General features: G+C 44.0%; 7 protein-coding genes across 19 annotated transcripts in view; 4 read left to right on the top strand and 3 right to left on the bottom strand.

Annotated features, from left to right (window-relative positions):
* LOC111070153 (rho GTPase-activating protein gacF) overlaps positions 1-6,807 on the bottom strand; it is a 54,728-nt gene extending 47,921 nt beyond the window's left edge. The window contains exon 1 of the mRNA XM_022360499.2: positions 6,789-6,807. The gene's annotated coding sequence lies outside the window, so the exon portion shown is untranslated. The remainder of the gene's footprint in view (positions 1-6,788) is intronic.
* On the top strand, positions 1,417-2,824 carry LOC111070160. Its single transcript, XM_022360522.2, has 3 exons — positions 1,417-1,894; positions 1,951-2,536; positions 2,590-2,824. Exons 1-3 carry the CDS (start codon positions 1,821-1,823, stop codon positions 2,749-2,751), a joined length of 822 nt encoding a protein of 273 aa, XP_022216214.1. The 5' UTR covers positions 1,417-1,820; the 3' UTR covers positions 2,752-2,824.
* A 211-nt stretch (positions 6,808-7,018) lies between the features above and the next one.
* LOC111070154 (calcium uptake protein 3, mitochondrial) lies at positions 7,019-13,719 on the top strand. Of its 13 annotated transcripts, none has more exons than XM_041595003.1 (12): positions 7,019-7,334; positions 10,347-10,488; positions 10,544-10,654; positions 10,809-10,856; positions 10,929-11,011; positions 11,112-11,177; positions 11,398-11,472; positions 11,860-11,973; positions 12,044-12,446; positions 12,505-12,662; positions 13,246-13,318; positions 13,471-13,719. In XM_041595003.1, exons 1-12 carry the CDS (start codon positions 7,080-7,082, stop codon positions 13,554-13,556), a joined length of 1,614 nt encoding a protein of 537 aa, XP_041450937.1. In that variant the 5' UTR covers positions 7,019-7,079; the 3' UTR covers positions 13,557-13,719. The 13 variants fall into 13 exon arrangements, with proteins under 13 accessions (XP_041450937.1, XP_041450939.1, XP_041450940.1 ...); XM_041595005.1 differs by having other exon boundaries at positions 11,860-11,946; XM_041595004.1 differs by having other exon boundaries at positions 7,020-7,334; positions 11,860-11,946; positions 12,041-12,446.
* Positions 13,720-13,830: 111 nt separating this feature from the next.
* Positions 13,831-21,447, bottom strand: LOC111070152 (serine/threonine-protein kinase/endoribonuclease IRE1). The gene is made up of 7 exons (XM_022360496.2): positions 21,064-21,447; positions 20,799-20,913; positions 17,316-17,759; positions 17,030-17,252; positions 15,684-16,959; positions 15,461-15,625; positions 13,831-15,396 (listed from the first exon to the last, which is right to left on the bottom strand). Exons 1-7 carry the CDS (start codon positions 21,304-21,306, stop codon positions 14,503-14,505), a joined length of 3,360 nt encoding a protein of 1,119 aa, XP_022216188.2. The 5' UTR covers positions 21,307-21,447; the 3' UTR covers positions 13,831-14,502.
* Positions 21,448-21,730: 283 nt separating this feature from the next.
* On the top strand, positions 21,731-22,594 carry LOC111070161 (rRNA methyltransferase 2, mitochondrial). The gene has a single exon (XM_022360523.2). It carries the CDS (start codon positions 21,771-21,773, stop codon positions 22,518-22,520), a length of 750 nt encoding a protein of 249 aa, XP_022216215.2. The 5' UTR covers positions 21,731-21,770; the 3' UTR covers positions 22,521-22,594.
* On the bottom strand, positions 22,518-24,264 carry LOC111070156 (venom serine carboxypeptidase). Its single transcript, XM_022360519.2, has 2 exons — positions 24,152-24,264; positions 22,518-24,087 (listed from the first exon to the last, which is right to left on the bottom strand). The coding sequence occupies exon 2, from the start codon at positions 24,054-24,056 to the stop codon at positions 22,608-22,610; it is 1,449 nt and encodes a 482-aa protein (XP_022216211.2). The 5' UTR covers positions 24,057-24,087; positions 24,152-24,264; the 3' UTR covers positions 22,518-22,607.
* A 134-nt stretch (positions 24,265-24,398) lies between these two features.
* Positions 24,399-26,248, top strand: LOC111070162 (transmembrane protein 256 homolog). The gene is made up of 3 exons (XM_022360524.2): positions 24,399-24,647; positions 24,717-25,016; positions 25,899-26,248. The coding sequence occupies exons 1-3, from the start codon at positions 24,561-24,563 to the stop codon at positions 26,040-26,042; spliced, it is 531 nt and encodes a 176-aa protein (XP_022216216.1). The 5' UTR covers positions 24,399-24,560; the 3' UTR covers positions 26,043-26,248.
* The last annotated feature ends 23 nt before the right edge of the window (positions 26,249-26,271 follow it).

Below are 26,271 nucleotides of genomic sequence, written 5' to 3' on the forward strand. Positions count from 1 at the left end.
ACGAAAAGAACCGAAAATGTGGCAAGTGATGTGGCACCCAGTGCGGCGAGGTGTTTGCTACAGCATTTAAATATGTGAAATAAATGAGGCAGCTGCCCTGCAGTCCCCCCCCGCAGTCCACTATCCTGACTCCCTGTTTTTTTTTTTACACCTTGCGTGTTTTGCGCGCGTTTCTCGGGCGTTTAAAAACGCGCCAGCTCCAGCTTCAGCGTTCCAGCGCTCCCAAGGTTGGCGGCTTTTTCTTGTCTACAGAAATGTATCTAGTAGATCGCTTATCTGCGCGTTTGCAATTGTTCCATTCGCGTCGCGTATTCAATTACAAAATACATTGTCATGTCGACTGTCAGCGGACATGATTTCCATTGGTTTTATATTGGTAGCAGAAACTGAATCTGATTTCTTTATTTTCGAAATGAATCTGCCCATCGGTTGATGATCAATACGAGTGGAGCAGCATTTGGGCATTGGTATGCCAACAGAAATGCATTAGGCAGCCATTAGGCTTCCATCAGAGTTACTTTCAGATAGGCAAAGTATCTGTTTCTGTATCTGTATCCGCAGCCGGAATAATTTATGTTAATAAAATTGGAATAGTTGGCTGTCAGCGAATGGCGACGAACATGCAGCCAGCCGTCAGACAGCTCAACTCAACTCAACTCAATTCAAATCGAATCATTTCGAATCAATTAAAAACCAATCTGGAGCCGATCTGCTGGCCTGTCTTTTGTCTTTAGCCAAGTGACCAGCAACAAGTTGTTGTCTCTTTATGCACAAAAACAAGTTAACCCTTTACGCGGGAGTGCAAATAAAACATGGAAACATTTGTAATATTCTAAAGGATATAAATTATTTATTTTTTATATCATACGACTATATACCATTCAAGATCCCATTCATTAAATCCATCCATAAATTCCTTTAACTTTTTAAAAGATTTAAGTTATTTATTACATCAATAATTCTATTTAAATAATAGTTGCATGAAATGATAATACAAATATCAAGTAGATATATATCCCAAGGGGTTAAGCCACATGCAAATAATGATCAAAGTGAAATGCTGTTGTCGCCACCAGGTCGCTTGGTACTCCGATCGGATTAGATTGAACCTAAGATCAGTAGTGAATATTCGTATCTGTATCTGTATCTGCATCTATATCTCTGTCTCTATCTATATAGGTAATGAGAAAACCGCCAGCTGAGTGATCGATTATGCTGGAAGTAGTAAGTAGTGGCAGTGGCAGTGGCAATCCGCTCTAATCACAATAATTGATACGTAAATATTTTGATATAGATTGCAATGCTAATTATGTGAGCAATAAATTACGTGTGTGTGTAGCCGAGTGGGCCTTGAGCTGTACACATCCCCCCACCCACCCCACTCGGCTGTGTTCTATCGTAACTCAGATATAAATCAAAATTCTAGCATTCCAATATGTGTCTTTATTCGAAATTAAACTAGCAAAATTTTGTTTAACAAATAAACAAAAATGTTTTTATGCCCTCTGATATTTTTGCTGCCATTTATCTTGACGCTTTTGGCTTTGTTTTGGAATCAAATTTGCCTGCCACTGTACGATTATGCTGCTGACTGGGTGAGGGGGGGAGAGGAGATCAGGAGATGAAAAGACAGATGATTGCAAGGGGACGTAGACGAGATCAACGCAGGCCTGTATATACTTGGCACACGTAACAACAACTACTTAAAGGGGAGGATTTTGTTTGGGGGTAAACAAATTTCCAAACTTTAACTCCCTGGGCATGTTCAAAATTTCATAGTTTTACCATTAAAAAAAAAAAAACACCAATCCTGCCATAAAATGCCCACGCTGGAAATGGCTTTGGTTGTGGAGAACATCTACCATGGAATTCGGAGATGTTTTGGTCCGGAAAAGTACGACATATCCTCCCCAAAGATATTTCATACTAATATTCCACTTCTTCGCACAGTGATTACCCCATAAAACGCCACAGACCCTCGAAGATGTATCGCCAGTGTCGCTACAAGCAACTTCGATCGAAGATGCATCAATGTGGTAGCTTTCGTGTTGGTGGCGGTGCCGACTGGTGTGCCAATCAGCGACGCTTCCGTGGCTATCACTCCGAAACCAACTCCAAGTGCAGCACCTCCGAACGTTCGCTCTCTGAATTTGAGGCCTCCACGGACTACATTCTGCAGCAACAGCAGTCGGAGCAGGAGCCTTGTGCCCGAACGCTTTGCAGCATGCAGCCAGTGGACTCCCGCTACCAGCTTCATTATTCGGTGTCTGGTTTGGCTGCTGCGCTCGACCATGGCCACTGCCAGCGGAAGATATGGAAACTGCAGCGACGCAGCCTCATGGAGAATGCATGGGAGGTGATTGGCATTCAATGCGCCTGCTGGTGGAGCAGATACTCGCCCAATCTGGGGGCACTGTGCATTGAATCCAGTCTGGATTTTCTCTCTCGCCAGCTTACCCCTGAGCAGAGACAAGCGAATGAACCAGAGCCAGATATTGTTCATTATATACGTGAATTTGTGAATCTCTGCCGAAAGGTAAGGCCAATGATGAAGTTATGGAATATAGCCTTAACCCTTCCTCCTGTTAGATCTACCAAGCCGCAGATTCTGTCATCTCTGATGCTTTGTGCTTCAAAAGCTCACCCACCTTGGATGTGCTGAATATCAACGAATTAATCCCCGATTTGAACAGTGCCCTCATTCAGTATTTGCTCCGACTTGAGGAGCTACCAGAAATCAATAGTTTTTAGTACTTTATGCAGCTTCACTCCGCCAATAAACCACACACGAAAAAACCCCATCAAAACCAACACCAAAAGTGGTTCCACTTTGATTCGAATTTACAGCCCACTTCACGCCCCTCCCAGGGCAGTTGGGGCAATGATCGTAAAGAAAAGTGGGACTGATGGATGGAATCACCAGCGAAGAACCCGTTGGCAGGTGCTTCAAGCTGTTTGTTGGTTAGTTAGTTGCTGCTTTCCACCACCATCACCACCATCACCACCACCAACAACCAGACACCACAGACACCACAGATTCAGATTCATGAGTCAATTCTTGGATGTTATGGCGCCTCCTTTTACCCCATTTCAAATGTCATCATCATCTTCCACTAAAGAATTATGAGTGCGGCACATGCAATGATTGGATCTGAATTTGAATCTGTATCTGGTTTTGCATTCCTTTGGCGCTGCTGGTGCTGGTGCTGGTGCGGGTGACGTTGACAGCTAAATGAATCGAATCTCATTTGGTTTGCCAAAATATTTATGCATCTCGCATTGACTTTGGTTTCGTTTCGTGGACCACGCCCCGAAATTTGCAAGCTTTATTTATGAGAGGGCCGCCAATGAATCAAAAGAAATCTGTCAAACAAGTTTATGACACTTTTCTGACGCCCTCTGTCTCAACCACTGTCTGTCTCTGTCTCTGTGTCTGTCTCTGTCTGTCTGCCTGTCTGTTGGCGGAGCCGTTGACATTTTAATTTGGCAGCCATCGATGGCAATTTAATAAATTTGCTGCCTGATTTTAGTTGGGTTTTGGAGCACTGTCGTTGTGTTGAGCAATTAATGGCGGTGAGGCTGCCCCAAAAGCGAAGGGCACCTTGAAAAGTACAGAACCCTGAACTAGGCAATGAAAATGGGAAAGTCAAGGCAAATGTTAGGGATGTAGGAGACAAATTTAGGGGATTATTTTGGCTTCTAAGGCTATTACTGTGAAGTGCATGAAGAAATGCTATTTCTGACTCTAATATTAATTCAATCGCAATGAAACTTTACATGTTTAAAGTTAATAAGTAGTTGCCCGTGTCTACCAAATTTCAACCTTCTATCTTCAAAACGATGCACTCCACACCATTTTTATCTGTGCCCCAAAGCGCATCTCTGCCTAAACAGCTTCAATCTATTTACCTTTTGAATGCACAAACTTTCCCATCTTATCTAACGAAATTCAAATTTCCAAAAGCTTCTTGTCTTTTGGGGTAGACATTCTTCCACACTCTCCGGTGGGGCTGGCTGGCTGCGCTGGGCTGGGCTCCCACAATCACTCATTGTGTCCCATGCTCCATGGCGAGCGATTCAGTCAATAGATCGCCTTTCATCCCACAATCTACTACTCGTAAATGTGAGCAATTTTTATTGTTCTTGGACTGCCAACGAAATCGATATCAATATCTGGGCTATTAACAAAATCAGTGGAACGGCCATCGGCCATCGGTCCATCCATCCATCCAGCCAGCCAGCCAGCCAGCCATCGGTCTCTGTTCTACGTAAATTTATGGAACTTGCTGGCAATAACAATTAATAAAAATTGTAGGAAAAAGCATTCCGTATGGAGGTTAAGGTCCATATCTCGGGTTACCACTTCAAATAGATATCAGAACTTAATCAAAGACGATCGAATCGAGAGACACACAAAAGAGCATTGAGGGTGGGCAACTGATGTGTTTCCTTCTTCTGGTTTTTCTTCTGGGTTCCATTCTTTGGGGCCAGTCACTAGCGCCAGTCATAAAGTTGGGCAAAAAAAAAACAACAAGAACCGGCCTTAGAGGCGACACCGTTAAGGAGCACAAAGTTCTGGAGTCTAGACTGGTTAATCCTTTGTAGATCTTGTCCATGCGATAAACTTGGCTATCTGTCTGATTAGTGTGGCCTAATGTGACAGCCAAACGACGTTCCAGCGTTCCAGCGTTGCACAGTTCCAGTTCCAGTTGCAGAGAGTGTTTTTTTTTTCCTTCCATTCCCACCTTAACTGTAGTTTGAGTGATGTAATTGGAGCGGCTTCTATTTGTGGATGGGCCCCTGCCTGATGATGGTGATGATGATGATGACCCAGGGGCAAGGCATAAATCAACATGTTAGAGCGGCCGACACCAAGAGAACCCAACCAAGAGAAACCGGTCGCTCCTTCTCCCTCTCCCTCTCGCTCTCTCTCCATCTCTCTCTGTGGCCATCCTTAGGTAAGAAGTTGGCACCCTTTTCTGTGCTCTTGAAGGTGATGCATCTGAGATGCAAGAGTTCCTTCTATATTCCCGCATGTGCCATTGAGATTTATTGTATTTATGTGTGTGACAGGGCAGCGCCTTGCGTGTGTGTGGTCCCTGCTCCTCTTTTTTTTATTATTACTTTTTATTTTGTATTTGTTTAATTGCAACTCAATGAACTTCGAGTGAACTTCGCTCAACAGGTGGGCCCCCCAAAAACCTTTCTCTCAACTGATTGACATTGAACTTTTTTTAAATGATATCATCTACACCCAGCGACCGATTTCCAATGAAATCAATAATCTGATTTCCAGTTCTCTTCAGCCTTTTTGAATGTCAGCCTCCGCCTCGTATATCAATTTCATGTGTACCGTTAAATGATGCGGCAAACCCAAAAAGAATTTTGAACCCAAAAATGCCCCCCAAACCCAAGCCCAGGCCCAAAAATACCTCTGGCACTCTTGAAACATTACCTAATCGCAGGGCCTAAAGACCATTTCCAGTTCCAGAAAAAAAACCGCTTTAAATGCCAAACTAATTAACTGGTAAAGAAAAAAAACAAAATCAAAAAGGGAACCACCGAAAGAACGCCCTCCAGGGCTGGCTGTGGCTGGCGCTAAGCTTCCAAGTATATTTTTTTATATTTTCGGAAACCCTAATTGAAACAACTTTATTACCAACCAAAAATATTGAATATATAAGGCAGGATTCTCTGTTTGCCTGGAGGATATTTACAAGAAGGAGAAGGCGTCAACATACACAATTTTTATGTGTGCAAACGGATCTTTGGTGGAACTGAAAGAATCGATTGCAGTGGCGCCTCTGCCTTTGCCTCTGCCTCAGCCTGAGTGCCGGTTACTTCTTTTACAACTTTCGCAGGAAATGGAAGGGAAACACAATGCTGCAGTTTAAAATTGAAACAAATAATTTACGAGCTCATAACGAAACCATGAAGAAGGAAGCTGCAGCCGCAGATCAAGTCGCAGGCAAAGGCGACTCTCAGACGACCTGCGAGATTGGAGAGTTCATGGAGTAAGCCTCCTCCTACAACAAAAAAAGTGTCAACTATCAGTGGTATACACCTGAGAGACACAGCGAGAGATAGAGAGAGAGAGAGAGGGGTAGCGGTGGTATAAGGTTTCGCCGATCAAATGAAATTGATATGTATTTATTTTCCAAGAGAATCCAATCCAATCCAATCCAAGAGAATTCCGTTTCCCAAAGAACAAACAACATTTCTGTTGAATTTTCTATGGTGCAACAGGTTTTTGTTTTTTCTTTCGTTAGATCATTTTATTGTCGTTTGTTTGCCCATAAAATATTTCGACATTTTTATTGTTGATTTCTAGTTGCATTTTTGTCATATTTCTTATTCCGATTTCCCCTACCCACCCCAAAATGACTCATTTGGAAGAACTTTGGACTCTTGACGCGCATTTTGGTATGAAATATTTTTTTCGTTTGCGTATTTCCCCCGGGTACGCGTCATTGGCAAACATTTTGGTCATGCACCATAAAAAATTACCAAAAATACAATAGTTTTGTGCCAAAAATATCTGAGGTTTTGGGGAGCTGGAAAATACGTCAAAGGCGAAAAACCGCAACAATTGACGTTGCCAGGATTTTTAATTGGAAATCATTTCTGGTAATATGTTCTTTCTGCGGTTCTGTGTGAATTTGGGCACGTAGACCCATTTTCTGAGAACGATATATAATATGCAGGTTTGTATTGCGAAATACATAGGCTCTAGTTGGGGGTTTTTGTTTATATACATATGTATATTTTATATATGTTTCACGACTTACCTTACCCATATATGTTTAATGTATTTCTCATTGCGCTATTTCTTTGATTATTTTTATTTTTTCATTTTAACGGCATCCGAATAATATACAACAAAATTTCCCTTTATCACTCACTAAATTTCAAATTACGCGCTCAATTTTCCCTCCGGCTAGATGCAGCACTGAGTCATTTTCCGCCGTTTGGCAACACTGATGTTTACTACGTAGCCAAACCGAACGCGCTTACGTTTCACGTTTTCTATTTGTCATTCGTTTACCGTTTCTTTTTTTTTACCACGATCCCGGACTAAAATGGCTAATTTAGTGGCCCGATTATCGGTTAAAACAGGCGCACTAATCACACAACGCAGCAATGTGGGCGTGGCCGTGTGCAGATATGCCAAATACTCGAGTGGACCGGTGAATACAGGTGGATTTAGCAAAAGAACGCGTCGCCTGCTGTCGCTGCTGGGCGGCAGTGCCATTTCCGTGGCGGCAGTAATTGCAATTATAAAACTCCGTGCCCTGGAGAATACCGTGAATGCAGTGAGCCTCAAGAAGCGCATGGTAAATATGTGCATAAAAAGCGACCAAAATAATAAAAAAAAAAGTGTTGTGCCTGGTGTGAAAAAGTCAATAATTTTGGGACGTAAAAAGACTCGCGCAGCTATTTTTAGATTGTGGTATTGCATTACGTTTCGCTACTGTGTTGCTCGTTACGTTACGCCATCAGCTGTTTTCAGTTGTTTTGTTTTGCTCGCGACATTCGCTGCACTAATGTCGATTTTTACGAGTTCATTTACGTTTTAATTAGCTAATCAATGATTTAATTAGCTCTTTATTGTCATGTTACCTACGATCTATGGATTCCGTGGGTATGTGTGTGCAGTGTCCCACGTAAAAAGAAGCAGATATTTGGTTCAGGGTCGTTATCACTCCCCCCCATTGAATGTTGTAATTTTTGTTGTCTGTTTTTGGTATTCATGTAGGTGCGTGTCCAAGTTCAATGAAACAACAAAAATCAACAATAGCTAGAGAGGCAATGTAGCTGTTTGGTCGCCGCACCTTTTAATACCCTAAGAGGTTCGCAGCTATATGATTTAGTCAACGAATTTTAATGAAATTTGGTATAACTATAGAAAAACCCCTACAACTGCTGCCTGTAAAGTTTCACTGGAATATGTTTTACCATAAACAAAGAAGTTCCACGGTACTGCTGCTCCATAGTAACCCTCGGCCAAAGGGTGTCCAAAAATACCCATTAAAGCCGCAGCACTATCTACCCGTCATTTGTCAACCTGTTGACATTGTCTCTGGGTGGAGAGACAGAGACCGACCCCACCAGACAGACGCTGATGTGCAGTGCGTGCCGCCCTATAGAGGGTGTCTGATGATAAGACCCCCCCCTGTCTGCATACGAGTATTTCCACGATTTGTGGTGTGAAATGTTAATATTTACATTGGTAGGGGGTGGGGGCAGGGCTTTGAGCAATTGCTTATCAGAGCATAGCTTTGGAAGTAGGTGAGAGATAGGATTATATTGCCAAGTACTTTTTATGGGGTGTAAGGGAAGGGGCATTAGGCATTAGTCATGCTAATGGGGTAGGGGAAGCCCTCTACTGATATTGTTGGCTTCCTGAGGAAATACCATTGATAATTCCACCTGAACAGATAGCAAACCGCCCGTGGAAATTTAGTTTTCATGAGAGAGAAGTTTGAGAAAAGATCTCAATAGATTTTCCCCAGCCATACCAACATTTCCGCTTAATAAATCCTTGATTTGTTCACTCCTAAATCCGCTATTAAAACCCATCTCTCTGCGATTCGTTAATATCTCAAGATCAAATACTCATAATGCCACATTGTAAGTGCCACAAATTCGTATGAAATCATGCGCCACACACCTTGAAAAATGCATTACCAGTGTGTGCCACAGCAGCGGCAGGGAGATATATGATATGATATGATGAAGTGGCAAAGTAGTTATGATACGATATGAAACGCCCACACACCTGCAGGCGGCTATCCAATGTTCTCACTCTCCTGAATGCTGACAGAATGCCAGTTACTGATAAATTTATCTATCAATCGATCTGGTTACTGGATTTGATACACCCACAAAATACGAGCATGTCCGTCCCCCGTCCGCGCGTCCCAATGCCAGACGCAGGCGTGGCCTGAGCTTCAATCCGGAGTTTTGGATTTTGGTTTTGGTTTGTGGTTTGTCCCTGACATGTGTGTTATGACAACTGCGCCGACGACTGCGCCTGATGATGATGAATGAGTTTTAATTGTTGCCTATAAAGCCAGCGCCTGCAGCCATATCAAATCCCTCCTTGTACTCTGAGCTCCCCAAGTCCACCAGCACAGTGGTGCCTAAGCCATGGAAAACTGATGAAGAGGCTGGAAAAGAAATAAGCAAATACTAGAGGAACTTTTTAAGGATAAAAATGGGTTAAAAATGCTTAAGATTCAGCACAAGATATTCCTTTGAAACATGCTCTACATTTGTATAATTTGTTTAGCCAAATTCTACGAAAGGAATTGCCTTTAAGTGTCGCAATCTGTGTCCTATATCCCATAGTTTTTACTGAATTTCTAAGGCTGAAATTTATATATTTCAAACCCTTTCTGAACTACTGTTCCTTCCGAGTACTACAGCCTGCAGAATGATGTCAGCTTTTGGCTTTATGAAGAATTGTAGCTGTGGTGGCTCTCGGTGTTTTGGTCTTTTGGTTTTTTCGATCTTGACGCGTAGGCGTGTCCGCCGCGAAGTGTTTTCTGCTGCTGCATTGCACATGTCTAACATTCAAATTGGCCTTTGTTCGGGCATCGGAGATTCGGATTGAATTGAATGAGTGTCTGTGGCAGGGTACTCCTGGGAGGAGTAGGAGAACGAGGAGGAGGAGTAGAGTTATGGCCTGGGAGTTGTCTTTGCACCACAAATAAAATACAATTGAGTCATTCCTGTGGGCCCCCCTACGAGACAGGGTCTAGATTACATTTTTTTGATTTTGTGGGTGGCATTAAATGTCAGATTTATTGGGATGAGAATGGAGGAGGGATGATACCCTCTCTCACGCCACAGCCAAAAAATGTTCTCAAAATCAATTTGACACTTTATTTGCCAAAGGCGCAAGGCAAAAACATCACAACGTGGGAATCCTGTCCGCGTCGATCGTCAAAATTCGAATTAAATGCAAAGATCTACATGTACGATCCGAAAACCGGATCAAATTAATATTTCTGAGAGCAGTTGGATGCCGGTGCCCACTGGGCAGGCATTAATCAAAACGTCACCAGATTGGAGACCTCCGCCAGACCCCAGACCTCGCAGCAGATTGCAATACCCCAGCGAATGCTTTTGTTGTCGCGGCTGCTGCCTTTGTGACCAAGCGGCGGAAATATCGGTGTTCGTGGCGCGATCCAATCATTCCATTGATTTATTTCAATTATTCGAGAGTATAACAACGGCCAGAAGACCAGGCATATTAAGTTACCTTTATCATCCTTTCGATTTGGCTCTGATTCAATATTCAATTCAATTCAATCCAATCCATTCCATCCATTCCTTTGCAGCGCGATGATACCGAGCTGGAAAATGTGAAGCTTACGGCACGGGAGCGTCGCTTCATCAAATTTGCCTCCGTGGAGTTCGATGATCAGCTGTACATGACGCCCCAGGACTTTCTAGAATCTGTGGTAGAACAGGAGCCCAGACGTAAGTGCTATTTTTAGTTTTTTATTTTCTTACTAAATATTCCCTATTTTTATAGCACGTCTGAAGCGCCGGCAGCTATCCAGCGATGAGGTGGACAAATACAAGGAAAACACACCCGCATTGAAGAAGGGCTCCACGCGATTGTTTCGTAATTTGAGAGATAAGGGTAAGGGACATCAGTACAAGTCTTGAATCTCCTTTAATGAAAGCCTTAAATAACTACAAATTAAATGCTCCCATGGAATATATCAACAATTTTATGCTCCGAAACTCATAGTTTATATTTTATTCTTTTACCTAACTTTTCTCTTAAATTCCAGGCATTGTCTCCTACACGGAATACCTGTTCTTGCTCTCCATTTTGACAAGTAAGTCGATAGATGATTACTCCTTCCAAATATACCCTTTAATATATGTAAATTTTTCCCGAACTTCTGCAGAGCCCAAATCTGGTTTTCGCATTGCCTTCAATATGTTCGACACGGATGGCAATCAGCGCGTGGACAAAGACGAATTTCTAGTGGTAAATAGTGGTGCTAATGCTAGCCCCACATTTATGGGTTCTTCCTATTGCTTTTTGTATAATTTACTTATAATTTATATGTATTGCTTTTATTCATTAGATAGTTTCCATTTTGGCTGGCGCCTTTAAAGAGAATCAAAATGTTGATCCCCAAACCAAGCGAATTGTAAGCATTGTTTTCGGTTGTCCCAATTTAATTTAAGTCTATCATTTAAATATTTCAAATATTTATGATAAATGAAAATTCGTTTAAGCCAGCCCTAGGGCAATGGAAGTAAGCTGCACCCCCTAGACACATAACCTCAAATTAAGATATGATTTATTTGTTTTATTTTATTTGTCAAACCCTCACGTATCTCCCTCCCCCCTCCCAATTCGTATATCAGCTTTCGCGTTTAGTGTCCTATGATGAGAAAAGAGAAATGCAGAATAGCCGTATGCCCATGGCGAAGAAGGGTCTTGTAAGTGGGAGAATAAATTCGTATACTAATTTTGTTGGCTTCGCTGCAAGAGCAAAAATATGGCTCAAAAAATATGCCACTAAGTCGCATAAGTCCTACCGTATGCGTTGTATGTAGAAGCTTACGTTGTCTTATGTTACGTTACGTTTTGCTTACGTTATTACGTTGTTACCTTACGTTACGTTATAGATCATATTTCTATATGTATATTGGCTTTTGCTTTAAGTTACTTTTGTTCTTCTGCCACCAAAATTCCCACCAAAAACCATAACCATAATCCTCACTAAAATCCCCTAACTTTTCTTCTCTCTAAAACCCCCAAAAACAAAACAAAAACCCCCCCAACACAAATCCCCACTATATCCGCCGGCATGTACATATACCCAGATGGAGCGCATTTTCAGCGGCGCTTGGAAGGAGAAGCACGGCGAGCAAGAGTCCCAGGAGCTCGAGCATGAAGTGCCACCCATTGAGGTAAACCCGAAGCATGAGATCCCCAGAGTGTGACTAACAAGCATCTAACTTATCCACTAGTTTTGCTAATCCTACTATCCTTAATCATTACCAGAAGGACTATGTGAACGATGGCGAGGGACTGCAACGTCGTCATGTGGTGTCCACCACATTGCAGCTGCATTTCTTTGGCAAACGCGGCACGGGAGTCATCAACTATGACAATTTCTATCGCTTTATGGACAATCTGCAGACAGAGGTGCTGGAGCTGGAGTTCCATGAGTTCTCCAAGGGCAACAGCATCATCAGTGAGCTGGACTTTGCCAAGATTCTGTTGAGATACACTTACTTGGCCACCGATGAGTACGATGTATTCCTGGAGCGACTGCTAGAGCGTGTGAAGGATGAAAAGGGCATAACCTTTCATGATTTCCGTGACTTTTGTCATTTTCTGAACAATTTGGATGATTTTACAATTGCCATGCGGATGTATACACTGGCAGATAGGGCCATATCAAAGGGTGGGAGAAATTGTCCGTTCCTCGCTACAGAAACTCATTTTATTCTTGCTGCTTACAGAGGAATTCTCACGGGCTGTGAAGATCTGCACGGGCTATAGCCTCAGTCAGCATTTGATTGACACTGTCTTTGCCATATTCGATGCCGATGGCGATGGTCTGTTGTCCTACAAGGAGTTCATTGCCATCATGAAGGATCGCCTGCATCGCGGCTTCAAAGTAAGTGGTCGTTTCTTTGATTACAACGAGGCTCTGGATGCCTATGACGAGCCCGATTATCCCATATTTGTGGCCTGGCGACATCGCGTCTGCCGGCATTTGGACTACTTCATTGACAGCGATGCGCTTTGGCACTGAATTAAACTAATTAAATCCACTCGTTTAGTTCTTTGCATTATCGTTTTATAATCGAATGTCCTGCCTCTCGCTCCAATCTCACTGTTACTCATTTTTGTGTGTGCTTTCGTTTTGCCTGTAAGCGTTTTCTTAGCTCTAAGCTCAATGTTTTCCTTAGTTAATTTATAATTTCTCTTAACAGAAGCGCATTTTATTTTATTTTTAATATTAATTTTACTTTCAAATTGGCCATGAAATCATTAAACTCTGATTTGCACAAGAAATTTGATTTTTATTGGTTTGTGTCCTGAAGAAAACATTCTGAAAATGTCAGGAACATTGTTTACATTGTTAATTTGTTATAGTTTAATATATGTTTTAACCTTTTTGCATTAAAACCTCCCCCATTTCCATTTAATGGCACTTTTGTTCAGGTTTTTAGCTGCCTATATTTTCTTTTCCTTAGCAAGAGGATGCTCCAGATTTGGACGAACGTATAGAGGTACCCCTTGAATCGCTCGAGCCCCAAGGTGCAGAGGTCAGTGGGTGCCGCCGAACCCACAGTATTTTTATGCTTTCACTTTGCTTTTTTCTGCTCCTCCAATCACTTGTGTGTCTACCCAAATTTTCATCTTTCTTTTCTGAGCTACCTCCTGGTCTTTAACTAATTGCCAAAATAACCCTTCCTTACAGTCTGTGGCCAAGTCCGAGGGCTGGGATGCCTTCAGGTTTTGTGTGCGCCAGGAGATGAAGACCCTCATGAAGTCCTCCAACTAAGGGAACGGATGGATCGGGAGGAATCTATGAAAAACTACGCCAAAGCCAAACAAAACAAAATTCTAGTTACCACAATTTTTCTTCTAAAGAATCAAAATCTCTTGTATAGAAATTATTTTAAAAAATATTGTTAATGCATCGAATTATTTATGAAATTTGTTCAATATGGGAAAACTCTCAGCCGCTTATAGCCAAACAAAAAATGCATAGAAAATATTGTTGAAACCCCTTTTGTTACATAGCATAATTAATAAATTGTTTTTTCAAGTTTTTATTACATTTTTATTTAGTTTTTCATTTTTGATTAAGATTTAAAGACTTGCTAGAAAATGCATTCAGATAAAATTCGCACAATGAGGACCTCTTTCCCCTCTCTTTTTTTCTTTTCTTCACTCAAAAACTAATACTAAGTGATTTTTAGAATTAAATATTCCGCTTGTCAGTGGATGGGAGGGGAGTGGGGGATTCCGCTCCCTGCCTGGAAGTACAGCAGGGGGTGGGGGTGGGGGCGCTTAACTAATGCATAAATATAGTATCTAAGTATATCTAATATAAAACTCCAACTCGTATTTGTCTAGATCATTTCTTTGCACTCGGGCATTATTACATCATTACATAGAATATCAAAAACAGAAAAATAAAAATTATCACAGTTAAATTGCGTGCATTCGACAGACGACGGATACACCACACACTATACATCTATATCATTATCATTATCGTTATCCTCTCTATTAACATTATCCATCGCTGCTGGTATACAAAATATATAGTTTCACATTCGTACATTATCTTTTTGCTACTGAATTATAGGGAATTGGTTTTGGAATAGTTTTCTCTGCATATACACAAATTGCACAACATATTACTAAAAATATAATATAATAATTAATTAATCAATAAATGATTGCATCTAAATGATAAATAAATGATTTATCTGTGTGTCCTAGTCCTGCGTTGTGGGCGGCAAAGTCCAGCTCACGTACTTCTCCTTCTCCTGCGTGTCCTTGTAGGTGCTGCGATTGGCCGCCGCCTTTGAACGACGGAACTTGAAATTGGCAAATACATCCCGCTTGGGATCACCATCCATCGCCAGGGACTGGTGGTGGCTGGCATCCAGCTCTAGGTTCCGCTGCAGTCCCACTCCCGCGATGGGCAGCTCATCGCTGGCCTTGCGGAAGTTATACGCACCCTTACGCAGCTTCAATTGCTGCTGCAGCTGCAGCTGTTGACTGGCCATGGATGGCGGCGTCTTCTTGGGGCTGCCCATCTTCGGCAGTGGCTTGGGATCCCGCATCAGCAGGGGAAACAGCGCATCGTCGGCATCAAAGTACCATGGACGCGAAAAGTGATAGCCAGCACTGTAGTACGGCTTGAAGATGGGCTCATTCGAGCAAATACTGAAGGCGTGATAGGCGTGCGAGATGAGCTGCGGGAAGCGATCCACCCAGTAGTTGGTGAACTCGTGCGGTATGCAACCGAGCATCTCCTGGGCCGCTGGCGTCAGCTCATGATAATGATGCTTCTTGTTGCGCAGCGCCCTCAACAGATCTCGCACACTGGCGCCCATATAGCCGCGATATTTGCGCAGATCGTCTGTGATCATGGGATCCAAATGCTCATTCCAATCATCCAGGACCACAATGCGTCCATTCTTCTCCAGCGATTTGAGAGGCTCTGCATGGAACTGCAGTTTCTCCACACGATCGCTCACGTCCTGCAGGAAGGAGAGCATTTTGGGCTCATCCCAAAACAAAGGATGATTGCCAATACAGCGTGCGGGTGGACGCGATTGGGCATCCTTGTGTATCATGTCGGAAATTAGCTGCTCAGCAAGAACCTACAAGAAACGAGATGCAGATTAATCAAGAGAATGCTTCAGGGCAGGCATTCCCACTGCTTACGGTCTTGCTATTGTCGCTGTCATCATCGGAGCGCAGCTTCGACAGATTGTACTCATGGGAGAGTATGTTGGCCTGACGCTTCAGATTGTCCCCAAAGGCATGATGGCCGCCACTCAGCACATAATAGTAGACGCAGCCCAGCGAGAAGATATCCACAGCGGTGGTCTGTATAAAAAGAACACATTAAAAGAGATTCCAAAGAAAAATCTGTATCCGGACGTACCGTTCTTTGGGCCCTCATCATTTCGGGCGCTATCCAACCATCTGTACCCGTAACGCCCGAACGGCGGGAGAAGCTTGTCTTGCCGAAATTCAACTTTTTGCACAGACCAAAATCAGAGATCATCACTCGCACCTTGCCCTTGGCATCGGGCAGCGAGATCAGAACATTCTGTGGCTTGATATCGCGATGGACAATGTCCAGGGAGTGCAGATGACTCAGTCCGGAGGCTGCCTGGCCCAGCACCTGCCACACATCAATGTGATGCTGCAGCTCCAGCGAACGATCGCCTTCGGTGTAGTCCTGCAGCGTGGCGGCACACAACTCCACGGCTATGTAGCGGAACTGACGATCCTGTTCGGTGCAGAAATAGCGCACAACATTCTCATGGGCATCCGATTCGCGGAGCAGCGCCACCTCGCGATCCGCAAAGGTAAAGCATTCGGGCAGGAGTCGCTTGACGGCCACAGACCTCTCCTCGAAGGAGCCCTTGAAGACGAAGGTGCCCTCGCAGCCCTTGCCCAGCACTTCGTTCGAATTGAAGCTGATCTTGCCGACACGCACCTGGCCGTTGCCCAGATCCACCAGATCCTCGGCACTGATGTTGCTGCCGTTGCTCCCCTTGCTGCCGCTGCCGTTTGTACCATCCGCAGTCAGGGCCAGCGTTTTGGATCCATTCTCGCTCTGCTTCTGCAGCTCCCGCATGGTGCTGCACGTGTACCAGAACAGGGCAATCATCCCGAGAACAATGACAATCAGTATTTGGTGCACCTTTCCGCTTGGATGCTCCATGAACCACTCATTGATGAATGCCTGCACCTTGTTGCTGTTCTGCAGGATGATGGTCTTGGTACGATTGATTGTATTGCTGTTTGTACGCTGATTAATGCCCATCTCCACGAGTTCCGGATCCGTTTGCACGCCAATGTCGGCGGCATTCTTCTCATTGTTGGCCAACAGGCCATAGCCATCGTTGTAGTTGTCGATGGTCGCCAGACTCTGGACATCTTTGACACCCGCTGGCGTGGGGGATAGCTGCAGATTGGCTTGCCCTTCATTGGGCATATTGTAGTGGCCCAGCATGATGCCCGCATGCTCGTGCAGCACATCATTGATGTAAACGGTCTTGGGATCCGTTTCCTTGTTTGTGTTCTGCTCGCCAACGGGTCCGTCGAGCAGTTTTACGGGTGGTGTGGTGGAAATCCTTGCCGTATTCTTATCCACCAGCGAGGGAATGGCATACAAGCCACTCTGGTGCTCGCCCACATACAGCGATTGACTGAAAGAATGCCAAACATTTAGTACAGCTACAACAGAAAGGGGGCGGTGGTGGATTTCCTTTTGCTTACAATAGTTTCACAGTGTTTACATTCCCTGTTTTAGATTCCTCGAGTATCGCCTGATAGGCCTCATCCGAGAGGGTGGTAAAAGGCACACTTAGCAGGCCATCAGGTCCCAGCAGAAAGGCAGCCACCACGGGACTGCTCAGATCTCGCTGCCACAAGAATTTTCCCTGTTTGCGATCTAGGGTTACGATCTGTCCATTTGTGGTGGTCGTCAGGTGGATGTACTCTGCGGAAAGAACATATTTATTAGCTATGGATGTGCACTTGAGAATTCCTATGCTCCACTCACCATACTCCTTGACCAGCTCTGGCGGTGCACTCAACGCATTGTAGTCATAAAATGTGATATTCCATGGCTTGGCATTCTTATCCTTGGCCAAACTGTCGAACATCATCACTGTGTACTGTGTCCTGCCCAAATAAATGGCCCGCGAGGTGGCCCAGCCAATCTGTTCCCCCTCCTTGCCATCCATTGTGGCATCCCCAAAGCCCATGACCTTCTCGCGTCTTCCTGTCTTGGGATCCACCATGTACCAGGTGTCGCTCTTCTTGCCGGAGTACAGTATGCCATCCGAGGAGCGACACGGCGCATTGGCCACCAGTTGGGGTATGGTGTAGGGCAGCTTCTTGAGGCTGCCCATCTGGCCCAGCTGATAGATGCTGCCATCCCGTGGATCGGGCAGAAAGTGTGGCATTTGGAGATTCTCCTGCGGCTCGGAAACGATGGGGGGATCTGAAATGGAGGAGCGAAATGAAATATTTATTATTATCAATGATTTCCAATTTAAATATTGATTAATCGTTTCAGGTTTTCAAATTGACTACGGATGAATCGATGAAGACAGCAGTTCGATTAAGGTATTTAAAACAAGCAGTACAAGTAGTAGAAAATGAAAATCAGTAGTCGCTACGGAAACTATTAATAAATTCTCATTTAAAATACTTGAAGATAGCGCGTATCTTAGTTTGATTCGACCAAAAAGGGGAATCACAATCAACATAGCATCTTTCATAATTTTTTCTATGAATAAAAGTATTTATAATGGAAAAGCTAAAAAGTTAAACCTTTTTTATTGTCGTACCCTCACATCGAAATCGTTTTCATGTCACTTATCAGTCGCTAGGGCTGGGGGTCTATTGAGTTGTAATAAAATCTGTCTAAAATCGATTCCATTCCAGATAACCCTTATCTTATTTATTCTATAAACTTTAAACACGCGAATGAGGCTACATAAACAAGTAAACGTCTGTTGGCAACGAGCCCTTGCCATAAACATTTATTCCCCTGAAAAACTAAAATGTAGAACCACATTTAAGAACCCTTTCCACTGAAAATCTTAGACACTTAGAGACATTCTATAGCCCTTTCATACATCAACATACATTGGTGTTTCCCTTGAAGAAAAAAAAAACACCAAGAGAGTAATTTGAGGCATATAACAGTTGGTTAAACAACCAATTCCACATGCATTCTTTTGGCAGTCAGATCGATCTTTGTTTCTGCCACATACATACATATATGTATGACATATGTACGTACTGTTTACCCCCGGCAGCCAACCTGTTGGCAATTTCTGTTATCGCCGTGGCCAACAGAATGGAATAACGAACAAATAACGACTTCAACGACAAATGCAAATGGCTAAAGCATGGGACTGACTGGTAGCGATAAAGAGAGTGGGGAGAACCAAAAATTGATATACTAGCAATGAGCCACGCGGTTCCTGGCACTCCATAATATCTCTCCATATTCTCCTCTATTGCCAGCCAGAGAGCTCTTATCACTAATTACAGCCAGCCGCGTCACCCCCCTAAATGCACATGGCTGTGGTAGCAGAGGGATGGAATCCCACTAATACAATCAATTTCTGGGGCAGGTCATTTAACCCACTGTGGGGCCGCCGGGCACTTTCATTAGCATATAGATTCTAATTAGCTTCCACCGCTAGAAGACACCACCAAAAAACAAGTTTCCGCCGACATGTGATGAGGTAATATTAAAAGAATAAAACGAATTCGAATCTACTATACATATATCAGAAATATAGATCTGTTATGTTATGCCTGGGCAAATCGTAGTAATTATTGTGTATAGACACAAACAAATTAATGGCTTCAATGAATCTCACACGAGTGTGCACACGAATAACACATAGTACGGATGTGATTTTTTTTTCCTTTGAAACCTCAGGGCATGGCCAAGCCAGGCCAGGCCAAACCTGTGATCCCCACATGTTGCTTTCGCCTCTGTTAATGATTGCAGTTCCCCGAATATATGCGACAGCATTCAAAATTTCTAATTATACAAACGTTCCATCCCAAACGCAAGTTATCGCATAAAACAATCTTTACGGGGCGTGGATTTTTTTGGTTTTTCCTAAAACAAAAACATGTGTGTTGGGAGAATAGAAATTATTGTCTGGGGAATTGATGGTGGGCATAACTCAAATTCAATGCATTGGAAGACCAGCAGAATGCGTCTTGAGAGCATTGTTAATCGAAAATGTTAGCACAAAAATCGCACAAGAAAGCCCAAGTGTACTATAAATAGGAAATCAAAGAGAGCTGGGAATCAAAACAATAAAAAAAGAGACATTTAGGGCTTGATGAAAGTCGAATTTTAAATTCTCTTTGTGCATTTAAATTAAAATTAAATGAGCTATCCGATAACCCTGATCTGATACAACAAATAAAACCCTGAGGAAAGGATTCGTCTGGCACTAGTGTCATCTTCCTTTTACTACAGTAGCTGACCAGTTACAGTTATATGTAAATTATATCATAATTGGATAAATAGCCTTGCTTCAAATGTCTGCTACTACACAAACCAATCGATAATATTGCAATTCCACTCGTTAGTAAGTACGTCTCCAATTGGCCCAACAAACACCTGTCTAAACGCTTTGAGACTCTCACTGTTTACGTTCCATTTCTTTAACCTCTGATCCGACTATGAATCACATTTGCATTTTTTTCTAATTCTGGAAACTGCTTTTAGCACCCCATATAGTAGAATATACTGGTAAAAACAATTCTGGAGCTTGACCGCAAGATTATGACAACCATTATAACCTGTAGACCATTAAAAATCACAACGTCACGCCTGATAAATAATTCAAATTGTCTCACAAATCGCTCCAAAGTCTAAAAACACCCACAAATGGGGTGTAGAGTATAAGCAGCAACTGGTGATATCGCGCTGGCAACTTAATTGAAAGGAATTGTGTGCCTGTCTAGATTGCGTATATTCATACGTGAGACCTCTTATCAAAGCCCAAGAGGCACACAGCACAAACACAGAAAAGACATAGCGTGAGAGGAGAGGGAAAATTAAAGAGAAGGAAACAATATCTTCTCTCGCTCTCTCGTTTCACCATCTGTTTGTGTTGTTACGGATGTCATGGCGGTGGCGGGCGATGAGCTCATCAAGACGCATGTTTATGTTGCACTGCATTTCGCACAGATTGCATTTCAAAGTGCATTGCATTCCACGGGAATTCTTGGAAGGAGTACGCCGGTGCAGTGCATATGGTGCATGGGGGGGCATGTGTTTCATGTCTCACACGCAGCGGCACGCTCCATAAATGGGGTAAAAAGTTTATTGGGAAGCAACAAACCACAACTAAAATATAGAGCACGGGTCGGCTTTGGGCTTCCACGTGCATGGAATGGGGAATAAGAGTCGGTCGGGTCGGGGCTTTGGCTTCCATGTGGACGGAATAGGAATGGGAATGGAAATAGAAATGTGTGTGTGTGGTGTGCGGGTAATTACCATCTGCTATTGTCCAGCGTATTTCACTTGTAACCGGATCGATGGCCGTCAGACCGCCACCCAAAGTGGAGAACACCATCAGGGCCTCCTCATCGCGAGCCAGGTCCGTGCAGTCCTGCAGACAGTAAAGTATGTTAAAAACTCAAATGATGACCAGCATAACCACATAATTTGATGAAATATTTAATTGACATTTGTGGGACATGCGTAAAAACCACCCGGCTGGCAGGCTGACTGCCTGCCCTTTTGCGTGCCCGCCTCTTACCGTCTTTTCTTCACTGCTGCTGCCACTCACAACTTCTGCCGAGTCGGTGGCCTTAGCTGATGCAATCGAGCCGCTGGCAAGCAAAAAAAACACGCTACAAACTAAAGCGTAGAATCTCATTTTGCACAACATCGAAGGAACAAAGAGGGGCAGAGAGAGGGCGAGAGAAAGACCGTGTACAATATTGGGGTTTTTTTTGCACTTGCAATTAGTCTTTGTTGTATAACTCTGGCATATTTTCATGCCCACTTATTTCATTCAATTTCTAAACACTTCCAGCACTCGCAGTGGCTTAATTCACGCATTTTCTTTCCATTTCACATTCACTTAAGTCCATTATTTCCATTCGCCATTGTTGAGAATTTGTAGTTGAATGAGCTCCTCTCTCTACCAGTGCTGTAAATCAACCACTAGAGTGCCACCGATCCATCGCATTTTGTGGCTTATCGCTATCGGGACAAGGTTTATACGGAGCATTTCAATTCTTGAATTTGCAGAACGAACAAAACGACGAACAAAACAAGTGAAAAGCGACGAATTTAAGAAATTCGTTCAACCAATTTATAAATGCAAGTCCATCTGATCAAATTGTATGCATACACGATCCTTTGACAACTGTTTATGAACTGATTTCGCAAATTGATCTTCGTATAAACAGATAAGTTGGCCTATCGATAGACCGGTCGGTATCGATACGTTACACAATAATGCGGACACTTTTGAGTAATTATTTATATAAACGCCTTGTTCATACGGATATTGTGGGAAAATATGCCAAGCAGCAGCCGCACAACCTCAAGGGCAAGAGCAAGAGCTCACAGGAGTGGCTGACACGGCAGCTGGCCGATCCCTACGTGGAAAAGGCGCGCATGATGAACTATCGCTGCCGGAGTGCCTTCAAGCTGCTGGAAATTGCCGACAAATACAAAATCCTGAAGCCGGGCGACGCTGTCCTGGACTGTGGAGCGGCCCCAGGCAGCTGGACACAGGTGGCAGTGGAGCGAAGCAATGCCCATGGCAAACAGGAGCGGGCGCCAGTTGGAGCAGTCTTCAGCATCGACCTGTTGCATTTTCATGCCGTGCCGGGTGCCACAATATACGGCGGCATGGACTTCACCACCACCGTGGCACAGCAACGTCTAAGAGAAGCACTCGCTGGCCGCCAGGTCAACTGTGTCCTCTCCGACATGGCGCCCAATGCCACAGGCGTGCGGATGCTGGACCAGGAAAGCATCACAAATCTCTGCTACGAGGTCTTGCGTTTCGCACTGGCAATGTCCGCACCGCAGGCCAATCTGGTGGTCAAAGTGTGGGACAATGGCGATGTGCCCAAGCTGGAGCGGGATATGTTAAAGTTCTACGATAAGGTGAAGCGGGTGAAACCGCGCGCCAGTAGAGGCGACTCCGCGGAGCATTTTCTGGTGGCACGCGGGTACAAAGGAGCGACGGCAGCGTAAACTCAACATGATTTATTTAAGATAAGATCATTACAAATATAGAAATCTATTTAAAAGCCAATTTTAAGTGTACCCGCTTAGGTAAAGCTAATGCTTGTAGTGCGTCAGATGGGTGATCATCTCGTAGAGCCACCTGGGCTGATCGTGAGGAGCCATATGTCCGGCATTGCGCACCATTATCTCCACCAGATGACCAGCGTGCTTCACATATCCAGCCACCTCTCCGTCAATGCGCCAGATCTCGCGTGGAGCCACCTTGTAGCGATCGGAGGCAGGGAATTTCAGGTGATTGAGGTAATTCCTGGTCAGAGGATACGCGACAATGATGTCCAACTGGCCGCTGTAGATGCACACCGTATAGTGGGCCAGGAGTTCGGCTATCCATGGGGCCACACTGTCCATCACGTCGTTCTTCAGGTGCAGCTCAACCTTGTTCTCCTTGTCGAGATCATGGAAGGGTTTGTTGCCCACATGGATGGAGCGACGCGTTTCACCGGCCTGCAGGAAATTGCCCAGGTTGGCGCCCGAGTTGTCGTGCGTTTTCAGATAGTTATAGTACCAATTGAAGCCCGTGAGGTTGCTAAAGAGCGAGCCATTGGTGAGGTCGCCGTTGATCAAAGAGTCGAAGACATTGAACGCACATTCCATGTCGTGGTTCTTGATACAAGCGGCCCCCTTGTCCTCAGCCTCATGGAAGCTCTGCAGGCCATTGTCGTCGATGAGGCCAAGCTGATACAGATAGTCGCCGTACTTGAGCTGATGCAGTGGATCCGACAGCCCGTTGCCAATGGCCACACCCTTAAGCGGCACATAGACGCGCGTCTCGATGGCATTCTGCACCATGTGGATGTGATAGGCCAGCGCTGGGACATATTTGCCAGCGTAGGACTCACCAGTTACCCAGAAGCCACTCGAGTTGCTCCACTCGAAGAGCTCATACAGCTGCATCACGGCCTCGTGAAGATTGCGACCGACATCCTTTTCGTTTTTGGCATAGCCCTCGTCCTTGTCCGTGAAGCTGAAGCCCGTGCCCACGGGATTATCAATGTAGATCAGATTGTGCGTCTTGCTCCAGGTGTAGTTTCGCTTCTGCAGCTTGCTATGGGCATCCAGCTCCAGCGGGCCGTTTTCCGTAAACAGACCAAAGAGAGAGGACGCGCCGGGACCTCCCTGGAGCCACAACACCACCGGTGCATAGGCTGCATCCTCCTCCGCGGGAAAGTACCAAAAGAACATGTTCGAATTGAATCCCTTGTCCACCGTCAGATATCCCGAATAGCTCTCAACGCCATGATACTGGGAGCCTACGACGCGGGCCAACTTCTGCACTTGCTCCCTAGGGATGGAGGAATTCAGAATGAGGGGCGTGAGGAACAGCGGCTCGCCGGGATCGACGCCATCCTCGAAGAACTTGTATCGTGGATACGGATTGATGAAGCTACGCCTATAGGGGCGTTCCCCTTCGTCAGCTGCACTGCTGCAGGCTGCGACAATCGCGACGATAATTAAAACTACGCAGTGATTTGCAGTTTTCATTGTTGCTGTTCTGTGCTCTGCCACCCAAGAACTGGAAGACAATAGTGGATTACCAAATGCTTTGTTTGGCTGTAAAACACCCCCAGCCTACTCACCACTCGACTGATAAGCAAGTCTAATCAGTACTTGCCTTGCAAAGTTTTTTTTATTTTTCTGCGAAAACCGGCAAAAATATAAAAACGGATTGAATTGGAAGTGTGACCACAGCTGGCCAAAATACCAAGCAAGGGAGGCGGGACTTGTAACAGACAGTGTTGGAAATAGTTGGAATAGTTTTTTGTTAATTTATTTTATCCTGTTTTATATGGTCAGGATCAAGCGACCCGACCCGTTTTTGTCTGGCCAACACATAATGTTCCCCAAGGAACATAACAGCCTAAATTTGAATAACAAAATTTCAATGGAGTAACCAAGCTCGCTTTCCAGCACTTGTCATTCCAGCGTCAAAACTTCTGCTATTTCGGCCAATTTGTTTTTGCGGCGTCGGGATAAACAAACTACAAAATGATGGACACGTTGGACTACATAACGCTCAGCAATCCCGTGAGCAAGGCGGTAATCTCGTCGGGATCGGCCATCTTTCGCGCAATTGTAATTATCCATTATTCCATTTCTGTTGGTATTCCCTTTACCGTTGTTTTTTTTTTTTGTTTTTCGCAGGGGCTGCGACCAAAGCAATTGGTTCCAAAGGAGACGCAGACCCTGCGCCCGGTGATGCATCAGATGTCGACTGGGTCGCTGCACGCTTTGGCCGGCAGCCATTATCACTTTGTGCGTCTGGCCGGCTTGGGTGGCGCCTCGGCCATATTCATGGGCGCCTATTGCAAGTACGTCCTCAGGGACATTAAGGACCCAAAGGAGCAGCTGGACTCGCAGGCCTTTGCTGATGTCGCCAATCGCATACACTTTTTGCATTCGTTTGCCATGATGGCCATGCCACTGGTCCACTACCCCATACTCGTAAGTAGTCCCATTCCAGGTGATTCCCCCAATTATAGAATTGTTTTTGTGTTGTTTTTGGTTTATTCATAAAGCTTTTCGGTATTTCTTTTTGTGTAAAGTTACGATTTCTGAACGGAATTTACAACAACTCGCGTTACGATTTCTTCTTCGAGTGACAAAATGAATGGAAATCTATCTCAAACTCTCGACTGATCGATCTCTGATTCTGATACGCCTTACGACTTCTAATTGACATTCTAGTGCGCTGATTGATTGACTTTTCTCAGGTTACAAAAAACCTTTTGTTGAGCTATGAACAAACACACATTGATTTATGCTAAGCGTTTGCCATCCATCCATCCACTCTATATATATATATATAGTACATATATGTATGTATGTATATTGTGTTGTATATGAAATGTTTTCCAAAGCTAAAGCTAAATTGTTCAACAACCACTAATTGCAGCTTACAAAGTAATTTTCAATACCATTTTGTTGGGGGTGTTTAATTCATTGTGATATGGATGCAGGTTCATTTCATTAGCTGATATGGGGTTTCAGGAACAGGAATATGGAGACTTACAATTGATTTCTCTTTCGCTTTTAAAAATGTGTGTACCAAAAAGGCATCGATTCTTCCATTATGTTTTTGTTATTGGGTTTTACATTTTTGTTTTGTTTCGTTTTGTTTTTTTGGATGTGGTTATCATCAGCCTTATTTGATAAGTAAAATGTGAGAGGAGCCATTCGCAGGCTTCTCCTCTTTTGTTCGGGTCTTTAAAGCCAACAACTAAAGCTAACATCAAAATATGCACACAAGGCTCCACTGCCTGCCTCATCTATGGTAATCTTAAGTTCTATGACAACTATGGCTAATTCTGATACTCTCTCCTGTAGACTGGCTCACTGATGACCACTGGCACACTGCTCTTCAGCGGCTGCATGTACTATCGTGCATTGACCGGCGAGAAGCGTTTCCAGGCCTATGCCACTGTGGGTGGCTTCTGTCTGATGGCCGCTTGGCTGACGCTGGCCATATAGGAGGCTCACAATCTATCGTCTATCGTCTATGGGGGGAGGGGCGAATCTTAAGATTACGATTAAGCTATAGGCAACGTAAAATCTAAAGCTAAAGCCTGTCGCGAAATATGCAGAATTAATTCTTTGTCGCTGAAGTTCTATAAATATATATTTATATAGACTATATATAGGATTACAAATAAATCTCTAGGAGGCCTTGCATCTAATGGAAGATACTTCTTTGTTTGTT

Source organism: Drosophila obscura, unplaced genomic scaffold (genome assembly GCF_018151105.1).
Source record: "Drosophila obscura isolate BZ-5 IFL unplaced genomic scaffold, ASM1815110v1 contig_4, whole genome shotgun sequence".
Lineage (NCBI taxonomy): Eukaryota > Metazoa > Arthropoda > Insecta > Diptera > Drosophilidae > Drosophila > Drosophila obscura.